We start from the raw sequence: 13333 nt of genomic DNA, 5'->3' as shown, positions 1-13333 counted from the left end.
GGCTTATTCACTAATTTACCGTACATTAAATGACGGCAATGCTAGTTATTCAACGAATTTCACAAAGTATAAATAATTAATCAATGAGAATAAAGATTGAATGCAATTAGAATAACGATAATATATAATAATGTGGTGTAACTTCATAAATCGGCGGTGTTTCAACAAATAATTGTCGATTCTCTTAGAAGGATATAAAATATCCTACTCATTAACAGACGACCGGGTTGTGATGGATTAGAGCTGTTGGGAATAATTATAACTCGAAGTAATGTTCAAATAAGAAACTCTACTTAATAAGTTGCAAACTAGTTGATTTGAATCTTAGAATTGTGGGATGAATGAATGAATGAAATTAGAATGAGTAATAGTGAATACAATATTGCATTAATAATTGAAATTGGATAAATGAAACAAATGTTATAGGGTGGGATTTAATTAAAATTTCAGAAATTAATTGAGTAATATTGACAATATTTATATACAATTCTAAAGAACAGAAAATCTTGAGATGGGAAGCTGAATATGTATTTTGTAGAATGGAGATGGGATGCGGAAAATGGATGAATGAATGGAATGAAGAAAGGAAAGGAAAGGAGATTAGAATATTTGTCATGCAGTGCTCTAGGGTTGGACAGACTCAGTCATTTTCTCTATAAGATACTTTTTCAAAGACAGGATAAAGCCCGCTCGGCTCTCAATGCATCTAATAGAGTTGGGAAGTTTATTCCATTCATGACAAGCACTGACAAGGAACGATTTGGAATAGATAGTAGTTCGATGATTAGGTATCCTGAGAGTATTTGCACCAGTTCTAGTATGGAAAGCATCTATCCTCCTACCATCGGAAACAAATTTTAAATCATTTTTGAAATAGTTGGGATTGCCATATTTCAAAGTATCTCTAACAAGTTTGATTATTCTGAAACGTTTCTGATCGGGAAGCTTGAGGGTAGAGCTAGCAATGTGTGCTGGGGTGATATGTTCATGGCGCTCAAGAGAGTAAACAAAGCGTAGACATTAATTTTGACAGCGCTGCATTTTATCATTGAGTGTAACTTGCATGTCATTGAGGACAGAGTTGCAGTACGTGAAATGTGGAAAAATCAGAGATTGGACCAGTAATAATCGTATACTTCTAGAAAGGATATCTTGTATTTTTTTCATTGAATGCATTGCTGAGAAAACCTTTCTACAGGTTTTATTGACTTGTTCTGACCAGTCGAGGGTTTTATACATAATGATGCCTAGGATTTTCACTGAGCTGCAGTAGGGGATCAAATTACCATCAACAGTTATTTTATGTATCGAGTTGAAGTCGATATTGTTTACTAAACGTGAGTAACCAATAATTATGGGTTGTGTTTTGGTTGAGTTGAGTCTGAGGCCGTTTCGCCTTGTCCATGTCCATTCCACTATCGAACTTATGTCATGATTCATTTTTTGCACGGTTTCATTAACTTTCGTTATAGGACAACTTGCATAAATTTGAAGGTCATCTGCATATGTATGAAAACTAGAAAATTTTATAGAAGAGGGAAGATCATTTGCATACAGAGTAAACAGAAGAGGGCCTAGAATTGAACCTTGAGGAACACCATGTGGAACCAATTGTTAACCAATTCGACCTGTTCTCGCCAAGAAAGACACATTGTTTCCTATCTGTAAGATATGAATTGAACCAAACTATAGATTGATGACTGAAACCAAGAATAGCTATTTTTTTAGAAGAACTTTGTGATCAACAGTATCAAATGCTTTAGAAAAGTAAAAAAGAGTCAAGATTATACATTTTCTTTGATTTATTGCCAACCTAATATCATCAGTGACACGGAGAAGAGCAGTTTCTGTTGAATGAGATTTACGAAAATCGGACTGAAAGTTATGAAGCTTCTTTTTCTGTTCAAGGAACTCAGTAACTTTTGTGCATGTACAAGTCTTTCTAGTGCTTTTGATAGTACGGATAAAATACTGATAGGTCTAAGGTCTTCAACTCTATTGGGAGATGGAACCTTATCCAAAGGACGAACTAGAGCAGCCTTCCAACTTTCAGGAAAGATCCGTTCTCAAGAGACTATCTTATTGAAAATAAATGAGGGTCTTACGAACAATACTAGATACTGAAAAAAATACCAACATGTTGATTAAAATAGACAAAGAAAGAAACGGTTCATTTTTATTTTCAGCTACTGGGAATGTTATTTAGTTCTAGTCTTACTTAAAATAAAGAGAGTAGTAGATGACTGGAGTGAGTAGGCCTACTGGCTTAAGTTTATTCATCATAATACACTACATCATCTGTCATACAATGACGATCAATATAACAGTTTGTATTTATTATAATAAGGTGCATCATAGATCAGCTCAGACGACTATAGTTTGGAATATTGTTTAGTGGCTCACCTTTATCTTGTGCAGATCAGCCATCCTCTCGATGGTGTGCACTCTCTTGGTGTCCCCGTACTTGGTCAGAGAGAGAGAGAGAGAGCAAGTAAGGAGTACCTTCTGAGGAAGGGACAAACAAAACATGTTTCTCTTTGTAAGAGTATACAATGAAAAATGAATTGACCAAATTATTTCTAGCCAAATCTGAGCCGCCTCTGTGATTGCTAGACATTATAGGTATATGGGCCCAAGTACTGTACATAATATTCTAGTATTTGCCCAAGGCCCGGTTGAACAAAAGCCGTTTAAATTTTAACCGTGATTAATTTAACGAGAATCAATCAAAGAAGGCTTTTTTGAAAAGACGGCTTCTCTGATTGGTTCTCGAGGAATTAATCAGGGTTAAAATTTAACCGGCTTTTGTGCAACCCGCAACAAAAGTGTAGTAGTTACATTACCGATTGTATTGAACCGCTTGTTGAAAAAAAGCGCTTGAATTAATTTTTTATTCTTAATATACTGGTACACAACAAATTAAAGAAAAATTAAGAATCAATCACACATTCTTATATGTGTAAAACTGATGGAATAATAAATACTTAGGTAAAATAATAAATACTGTAAGTTAATATAACTTATCAACCAATTGAGAATTTAGAATCAGCACACAATACGAAACTTACAGAATAAATTTTGGAGCGAGTTAGCCTGAATTTGTCGATTATAACAATAGGAAAAATATTTGTTATAAATAATAGTGAAAAAGATCGGCTGTAGATCATAATAGAATACATTTTTTTAAATTCTCCCTTTTCTTTTCAGGGCTACTGAAATTTTTGAAACGTATTAAAAGTTATCAAGTGCCCTATTTGTGTTTAGATAAAATAAAATAGGTTACTTGATAACTTTTATTGTGTTCCATAGAATACATTACATGAAATTTTGAGGCAACGGACAAATTTTTATGAATGGATGTCAATTTACAGCAGAGATTGAAAATTATCTATTTATTTATTGATCCATTTGTGCAAAATCGCTTATCATTAAAATGATATTGGAAGAGGAGAAACAGGTGAATTCTTGTGGAAAAAGAACAATTATAGGAAGAAAAACATAATAATATTATAAATAGGAAGTTGGGTTTGATGATGAGAGTTCAGGTTTGAAACCGAATGAGAGTGTTTTCCTAAAAATGGCAGCAAAAACCGTTTGGGATGCAAACGAAGACGGGTTGGGGGTAGGGGGGGACGAGTCTAGTTGGCCCGGGCGGAAGGTTGTGAGAGCGGTGGGTGTGAGGTGGTGAGGGGGGGGGGGTTCGGGCCCGGGGGTTGGCCGCAGCAGCGTGGGAAACTGGGTCAGGGTTAGAATTGCCACCGTGCGCAAGGTCGGTCTGATCGATACACGGCGTCCTGACAACGGAACTCCAGTTGTGACGTCATTGGGTGCTAGGGGCCACAATGAATCAGACGTGACCCGCAATATTCCCCGGGGGTGGGCCTGGGATGGGGACAACACCTGCACCAACATTGCAAAATTCAGATGCTGTACCTGTACTTTGATTTATTGATATGAAACATGGTTGGCGTGGTTGAAAATTGAGTAGCTGCCGAAGCAAATCTGAATAATCAGTTTTAGTTTGGGTAAAAACACGCAGGATTTATTATTGTAAGCCAGATAGTTGAACCATTTTATTGGCAGAATGCCAATGGGAAAAGATGTTATTTCTACATTCTTAGTTGAATGATTTCTTCTACCTATACCAATTAGGAACTTGAAAACATAATAAATTGTAGAAAAAATATAAAAATCTAGATTTTGATTAGGACCACTACCGTACTAATGTGATTCGGGTAAGCAAGGAATAAGTTGAATCAATATTGAAAAAATAAACACCAAAAGGGTGTATGTTGGCAAAAATGCAATAGTAACAGTATATTATCAGTTTCAAAATCCAGTACACCGATTTATCAAAAGTGAAATGCTTCCAATTATTAATGTGCTCCAACTCAATTCAACGATTGTTTCCTTTCCGATAAATTGAGGAATATCACGATCACACTCAACAGTCGTGATCGGCCAACGTCAGAGTGTACATAGCTACAGCATTGACGCAAACTGCGAATAAAAATAAATTTGTATTCAATAATTTCGAATAAACAAAGCTTCTAAGATCAACTTCTTTAACCTTCCAATTCCATTTTCTCAAGTAGATAAAATAATCGCTGGATGATTTTATTACATGGATATCAAAATAAAACAATGGATTTGGTTTCCTAATTTCTGAAAGTCTCTCGAATATAGAAACAGTGTCACTTTGTATATAGAATTTTCAATAGTGAAGTATATGACAAATTGTACTGAAATGAAGTGTTATGTATTATTTGAAATGTGTGCAGTAATTTCATTGGTGGAAAGTATATCCATTTTTCCACACAACTTTAGACTGGAGAAAATAATAAAAAATCGACAGATTTCTAGTCTGAAATTAATTTCTTAAGATGTGAAACAATTTATTTTTTTCTATGGTGTTTCAGACCTTCAAGAATTAATATTAGACAAAATAAAATTCTGTAGAGTTTTTATTATAGAGTTGTAACATGAATAAAATTAAGTGATATACATGAGATTAAAGTAATTCTGTTTTGATTTGAAGAATCTTTTTCAGAAATATAAAAGTGACAACAAAATTCCATTCTATTTTGTAAATTCTGATTGTCAATACAAATTACATCAATACGATTAATTAATGAATGGATTTATGGATTGATTGAAAACCATTGACGATTTACCTTTAACAAAATAATAAAGTAGGTAGATTTTATTTTAAAGTAGTATTTATTCTTACAAAAATATGAAGCATCTCTATGAATTCAATTTCATGAATTCGTTAGGAATAGAATCTTTCAAAAGAAATTTATTTTTAATAAATTATTATTCCCAAGCACATTAAGAACGAATATTCTTCCACAGAGTTGGTGAATAATATTATGAAAAGAGCTCAATATTTCTTTTACAAAGACTTCATTATTCTATGATTTATTACTACTATCTTTCAATGAGAATATCTTTGAAGCTTTTCTATAATATCAATGTGTGGTTCTCGCAATTAATTTCCTCTTTAAATTCTGTAAAGAAATATTATATCACCTCATTAAAAAACTGAAGTTAGATTCAAAATGGCCGCTCCAATATGACCTAAATTTCGAAGCGACAGAAAAGTGGGAGTTTTTCAATTCGAATAGGATGCCCAATTAAACCTACTGTCAAGTTATCCTTGCGAAAGAAGCTGTTTCCATAATTTTCGCAAACTCTGTATGATCTTTGTGCTATCTTCAATCTGTACGCTATTTCTTCATTTTTCAAAATTGAAATATTGATAGCCATGATTTTCTACCCTTCCAATTTCAAACAAATTCTCAATACAACACCAGCATAGTGTGATTTACTTTATACTGTCAGACTTCCTTATAAACCATTTTAACAGTTTGAAGTGAATTTCACTATAGGTATAGGGAACCTAAAAATAAGAAATAACCTAAAAAATAGTGACTGTGAATTCTGACTCAGTTGGGTCGTAAATCCAACCGAAAAATTGAGTGAACTGTATTGTGTTTGAAATAGAGAAAAATAAAACGAGTGTCCTAACTAGACGTTCTAGATCAAGACACTGCCAGTATCAGTATTCACACAATGTTACACTATGAAAATTACACCTCTGGTGAATAATGTATATATGAATATTATTGAAGCAATTATTTGAATAAACATGATATGAATAGATGTCTATATAATTTAGGTCATGAAGTAGGTTAGGCTACATATTTATAAATTATTCAATAAATAGTATGATGTACAAATTATTTATTATTTAAACATTATTATAAGTTAAGTAAGTTAGTTGAATCCAGATTTTTAGGCTAAGGACAAATTTGTAAATAGAATTGTATGTTTATGTTTCATTTAATGTATATATTATTGAAGTATTTTACATATTAGATTTATAAGATTGATCACTGTATTAATCAAATTCGATGAGTATGTATTCAATTGTCAGTATACAAACTTCAGAGTTTAAAATATTGGTAAAATAATATGATATCATTTGTTTTAATAATGAAGGGGAGCCATAGTTTAAAATGATATATCATAATAAACATTATAGTAAATTCAAATCGATATTTGAATTCAGTTTGTAAGCTGAATATTGGGCTGAAGAGTTTGAGTGTAGGCGGAGCTAGAGGGCGATGAGGGCGAAGGGTAATGAAGGGTGGAAAATCGTGGTCTAGTATATAAGCAGGCAGACCATGTCTTGCAAGTTTAGTTGCTCTTAGTCTCTTGGATTTTGGACAGTGTTCAGTGTAGGAGTGATTCTTTGGTTTCAGACTTCAATTATCCTATAGGAAATTGACTGAACCAGGTAAGTTTGTATTTAGAATTATCAATTTTCCTTATTTCAAATTCACACCACCTCACCCTAAAAAGCCCAAATAAGTATATCAAATTACATAGCATCAAAGTAAACAGCCAAATTAATTATTGAGTTTTTCTAAATACAAATTGGTAGATACAGTTTTAATTGACTTCTTGAAGCTTACAGTTGAAATTTTCTTCCAAGCACAAATAATAGTTTATTAAAGCAAGGCTCCCCTAATCACAATCATTCTTTGAAATTTATTAATTCTTTTATTTTTGACTGAAATCGTATTTTTAACTAGAGGTGTTCAATATTTAGATTTTACTCTTCAAATAACTAAATAAATAGGAACTGTTTGTTAAATTCTACTGTATAAAATTAAACTTGAACTGTAGTACTTTCAAAAATTCAATTATCCTGTATATTTTAAATTATTACTATATTTTAATCAATTTTTATAAATTCATTTCAATTTAAAGTTTATTAATAAATGCATAATTAACCTTTGTTTTGCCTTTCACTTCATACATTTCCTTACACACGACCCTGATCTATCTCTTTTTATCTTTTCCTTCTATACTATTATCAGTTCAGTGAGTGAAGTATAAGTATCCACACAGTGAGTGAAATCATAGTACAGTTTATTTTATCAATCCAAAGTGATTTATTGGCGCCGGGCAAAATTCTGTATAGAGTGAGGGAGTTCGTAACCCACTCTAAACAAAAAACGACAGTGGGAAAGAGTTCATAGGCTTTTGAGCAAGCGGGTCTAGAACATTAAGATATCCAAAAGGGATAGGGAATTGAACAAACACGAATTTTTGTTTGATTACAAGTATATTGCACAAAAATACTGCAACAGCTTCTACAGAAAATTTACATGTAAAAGAACAGAGATCTCTTTAATAATCTGGACATAACAATGTTGATGAGAAATTACATTTTTTTCAAACAAATAACGCGAACGAGCATAAAGTAAAAATACAGCAATACTATTATTATAGGCTATCTGTCAAAGACTCAGCAACAACTGGAAATTATCATTTACTTATTATCAGCCTCCATTAATAAATTAATTCCTACACTTACAGAGCCATTATTATTATTATCTATTAAAAATAATTTTAATTTCAATAATCATAAACAATCTTTTTCTCCTCATTATCTTAGAATACTTCATTTGAAATAACCTATCAATATTGCCACCATCACCTCTAGTTTGTTTTAACTGGCAATTATTATGAAACCCAAGAAACCTTTTCCTGATGTTTTGGAAAAATAATAGATAACGTGATATGTTGTTGGTTGATTTACAGTTGTGGGTGATGAACTTGAAACTTTCAACAGGCTATTTATTTCCAATCAATTTTATTCGCATTTAGTTTCAATTTCATTTCAGATTTTATAGAGCATTCATCCATTCACTGCTATAACTACATTAAAAACTGAAATAACTTGAAATTAAAATTGTTGATAAAGCATTGTTTATAAAAATTACACATTACAGTACTGAAATTACAAACCATTGACAATGGTCAAATTGTGTGCAGAACTTATTGATTTAATTATAAAAACTAAAGAAATTATCATATTCGATCGCATTACCCATTATCACATTGCAAATTTACTACTTCAATAAATCAACATCTTAACAAGTATAAAAATATATCCCATCCCATGCACTAAAAAATCTCATCGGAAATTTCCTACATGATTCATTATATATACACACTATTCGCGTCTTAAAAAATTCTTGAGATGAAAAATCAGTGTACATTACTTTATAAATAAATTTCGATTCAGATGGAGGTAACTAAACTACTATACACACATACTTACACACTATTATCTGGACAAGATAAATTGTGATGTTTGAAATAATAAACATATTTTGAAACTACTGTACTAATAGTATTCTGTGCCTAAAATATTATAATATGGCACCTCCTAAAGATTAGACGAAACAATTTCACTATCAAGATTCAAATAACATCTAATGGGATATATATTCAATAGATAAGCAGCATACTTTGTGAACATGAACTCACAATATCCCACAAAAGGATCTAAATATGCTTTTTCAATGAACTAAAACAATAATTTTTGGCAGATAATTTGACATTCACATAATTTGAAATTCACGTAATATTCAGTATTTTTTTTTCAAAAGTATTTATTCAAATAGCATTACTTTGGAGATAATATCAACTGACTTGCAATGAATACACCAAATATTATGAAAGTATGATCACAATATATGTTTTATTTACAAAGACGTTAAAAAAACGATAACATAATAGTATGGTTATAAATTATTCCTTAAAAATACTCAAATATTAAAATTATATATATTACAAAATAAATAGATGAATTATTCAAATAGAAGTGTTCTCATTACTAATTAAAACATAATATATAGGATTACACAAAAAAGCTAAGAACAATAACGATTTGAAATCGTACAATACCAATAATAACGAAGTTTTAAACTTCATACTATCCACCAATGCTACCTTCAATTTATGGCAAACATAACCGCAATTGTAGCTTGATTTTCATTGTTTTTGTTTTCACTTTGGATAAATATATTTACAGTTTACGTATGTTGAATAGATAATTAGAAGTAATAAGGAGATCAACATCTCTCGTTGATAAGTAGAAAACAGTAAATTCAAGCACCAACCATACCACCGATTAAGCGAATTTTGATTTGTTGCGATATAGTTTTCATCTAAACTAAAACATTGTGTTATCCAAAACAAAAACACTCGCCGATTTTTAGGTTGTGTAGGGAAATGGAGAATATTTTCAAACATTGCAAGCAACTATACATATTATATTATCAACACATAATTTTCAGACTCATATTGTTTGCTAACAATTTATATACGCATGACGGGGCAGGTGATCGCTTTTCAGTCATAGGTAGAGGTTACCTACAAGGGAGGAAGGGTCCTTCAGATGGGAGGCCAGAAGGGGCGGCGCTTTCCTCGCGGAGTGGACCACGCCTCTCAGCTGACGCCGTACATGCGGTTGATGTCCTTCTGGTATCTCTCCTGGATGTCCTTGCGCTTCAGCTTGAAGGCGGCCGTCACTAGACCCATGTCCGGGGACCACACCTCTGTGCACAGCTTCACCGCCGCTGGCACTTCGAACTTCTCCAGTTTGCCTGCAGCAAATTATGCATTTACATTAATTAGGCATATACTAATGGCAATGTTATATATTACAACTCCACAATCAATCCCGAGAGAACGGTCTTTTCGAAATGCTTCACCAAAAACTATTGCCATGTAAGCTCATTATACTGAAGTTAAAACATCATTGACCAATCAGAATAGAGTTCTTCATTTGTACTATAATGAAAAATTGTGGAAATGAAGTTGTTTTGTATTCTAATATGAATGAGATATTGTAAAACCCCAATTCTCTTCAATCAATATGAATTTCTACCATATTACCTTCACTCAGAAAATTTAAATTCCTTTGTCATCAAATCCTTGTCACCAAATATCACAAACACTTGTTTAATCAAATAAAATAACAAGAAACTACAGTTACTATCTCTATAGTAATATAGTTAATAGTCTTTATATAGTAACTGTACTCAACTTTTCAAATAATTCCCAAAATAAATAGATCAATTGCAATCTTAATCCCAGATAATTTTAAATTGAATGACTATCACAAGAATATCAAGGTTGATTTGGATCAAAAGCTTTGTCTTGTAACAAACATGTATATAAGTTTGCTATTCGATAATCATAGTCAGAGTGGAGCCATAGATGGTAGTTGCAACCAATGGTAGTTGGATACCAATCCAATGGTTTCATTGATTTGAATCTATTTGGTTTTATATGATTTTATTAACTTCATTTGCTTTGAGAGGCGTATCATGTGCTTTGACTTCCACTTTCACAAAGTGAATCACAAATCAAAGGACAAAAGTAATCAACTACATGTATCCAAAATTGTCTCGATTCATGAAACACGGGGTGCATGTAAATATTAAAATAAAACCATACTTATTGATGTAATAAAAATGGTGAAGCGATTCGCTCCACTTACATTTCTTTCCATGAATCTGCAGCTGTTGCAGGACACTCTGTTCCATGGCTGGGTCCTCACACAGTTTTTCGAAGCTGATGTTTTGGTCGCGACCGAGTTTGGTGGCCAAATCTTGCAGCTGAGCTGGATTGGGCACAACTAGTGCTACTGTGTAGTCCTTGTTCGAGTCTCCGTACACGCAGATATTCTCCACCACCGGACACGTCTTCAGTTCGGATTCCACCTTGCCCAGTGACACGTATTCACCTGCCTGCAGTTTCACCAGATCCTTCTTCCTGTCTGTGAATAGGGATAAATCGTATTCTAATTATTTTAATATTAATAGAAATAGAAATCACATTACATTGCACCAAATATCATCGCCACCTAACGATCAAACACACCATCTTTGTATACATGTCATGTCAATCATACAATTTGAATTCATCAATTAATATAAGCAAGATGTAACAATAAGACAGATTAACACAATTTAATGGCAATAAACAATATACCCCCAAGACATAGGTAATCAAGAATTTCAAGTTTCAGAATTCTAGGTATTCCTGTAAAGTTATATTTCTCAGACTATGAAAAGAGCTGCTTTCAAAAAGGTAATCCAGATAAAGCATGCATTTTGTGAAAATACCACTAGCATTGAATATGAGAAAAATTTTGGACAGTCTTATAACTTGGAAGATTAATATTTCAGATAAAATAAATCAAATTAGAAAAAGTAGATGGAATGATAGAAATAATAGATAACATGATTAATTGTATACTTGAAGTTGAACAGTAAAAATCAAAATAATCATTTTGATTAAAATAAAAATCACAATCATGAAATTAAGAATAGAGGCTCAATGGCTATGACATGGCTGGCTGAGAAAAATGGGAAAATACGTTTTCCAATTAAATGCATCATGAGGAATTGAAGGTATTGAATATATTATCTCAGGTCTCATAGGTAATGGTGATGGAAGCAATATTTTACTTACCTATAATTTTGAATACACCATCCGCATGGCATTCCCCGATGTCTCCAGTTCTGAACCATCTCTTTCCATCATCTTCGAAGAAATCCTCTTTAGTTTTTTCCGCATTCTTATAGTAGCCAGGTGAAATATTTTTGCCGCCTGCAGAACATAAAAATAGATTAGTGTGATCGAAAAACTATTATGCAATTACAATATCAATGCAATATTGTATGCAATTTTATTACATTATGAAATGGAAAATTTCACTAAACTTCATTAGCATTAGTGAATTTACTGAAATATCATATGGATCAATTTATTATTTGATGATTTCAATAATGATGGACCTAAATATAATAGAAACCTGAAGATGAATAGCAAAACTGGAATTTTGAAAGTTTTGTACGCATCGAACTGCAATTTTAATTTTGTTCATCGTTATCTATAAAACTGAGTGGCAAAGACAAATGATGTAAATTGACTTGGGGGGAAATAATAAATTGATACTAGAAGACACTCACCAATGCAAATTTCTCCTCGAGGGAAAGGTTTGTCTGAAACCCTGTAGTTGCCCTCATCCCAATCAATAAGACGAATATCACATACTGTAGCTGGATTTCCGGCTCGACCGTTCGACCTGTCATGCACTTAAATAGAGAACAATCGAGTTAGAAAAATTGAAATGATAATAATATAAATTCAAAAGAGAAACGAGTTCAATTTCTGTATGTGATGACATATTTTCGTTTGAGGTAATATGAGCCTTAGGCTTTTGAATGAGTAATATAAGGCGGATGATGATGAGAGATGAGTGGACCTACAATTTTAGGTGGGTTCTGAACCACCGGGAAGCGATTTTTTTCAACTCATAAATTATATCCAGAGAAGTTGGCTCAAGTGGCTACCCTTTCAACGGGAGTAGCAGGCGCATGATTTCTAAATTATCTATGCGATAGCTTAATAGCGCAAACACTCCCTTTCAACCGCTCCCTTTCCTTTCTACAATGATTCAACAACTTTCAACTTTTGAATGTGATATGCAGATAGTTGAGAGATGTGAGTGGTACAGTAGTATATTTTTAAGATTAGGCCTACGTCCTGAAGACTTGAGTTATTGAGTATGAGACAAGTCAGGTTAGTGGCTAATAATGAACTTTACATAATTATTTTTCGTCTCAAAGGAACTTTTGTACACTATAAAAAGCTTCATCTGCTGATGCTAAATATATTTTTTTTCAAGTTTTTCAAAATTTGAATAAATCATAATTCTATTTTAGAATATGTCGAAGCTTTTCCTACTGATATATTCTTTCAATGTTCAAATATCATGACTTACGACTCACTATATTATGATAATCTGGCACGGTTTCGTCATGAAAATATTTGAATATCGGTTTAAACCACTCGTTATCACAAACATGAGGTGCCGGTTGCACAAAAGCTGGTTAAATTTCAATCGTGATTAATTTGACGAGAACCAATCAGAGAAGCTTTCTTTTCGAAAAACCTT

General features: G+C 32.5%; 1 protein-coding gene across 4 annotated transcripts in view; it reads right to left on the bottom strand.

Annotated features, from left to right (window-relative positions):
* Positions 1-7623: 7623 nt before the first annotated feature.
* The window catches only part of LOC111053803 (long-chain-fatty-acid--CoA ligase 4), a 51502-nt gene continuing 45792 nt past the window's right edge, over positions 7624-13333 (bottom strand). For all 4 annotated transcript variants that reach the window (XM_039424052.1, XM_039424050.1, XM_039424049.1 and 1 more), the window contains 4 exons: positions 12345-12470; positions 11845-11982; positions 10868-11146; positions 7624-9968 (listed from right to left, as the gene is read on the bottom strand). In XM_039424052.1, coding sequence (XP_039279986.1) covers positions 9811-9968; positions 10868-11146; positions 11845-11982; positions 12345-12470 — 701 coding nt within the window. In that variant the 3' untranslated portion in view covers positions 7624-9810. The remainder of the gene's footprint in view (positions 9969-10867; positions 11147-11844; positions 11983-12344; positions 12471-13333) is intronic.

The sequence above is a fragment of the Nilaparvata lugens genome, chromosome 3 (assembly GCF_014356525.2).
Source record: "Nilaparvata lugens isolate BPH chromosome 3, ASM1435652v1, whole genome shotgun sequence".
Classification (NCBI taxonomy): Eukaryota; Metazoa; Arthropoda; class Insecta; order Hemiptera; family Delphacidae; genus Nilaparvata; species Nilaparvata lugens.
Note: the sequence above shows the minus strand (reverse complement) of the source record. Positions and strands in the feature narration are given on the sequence as shown.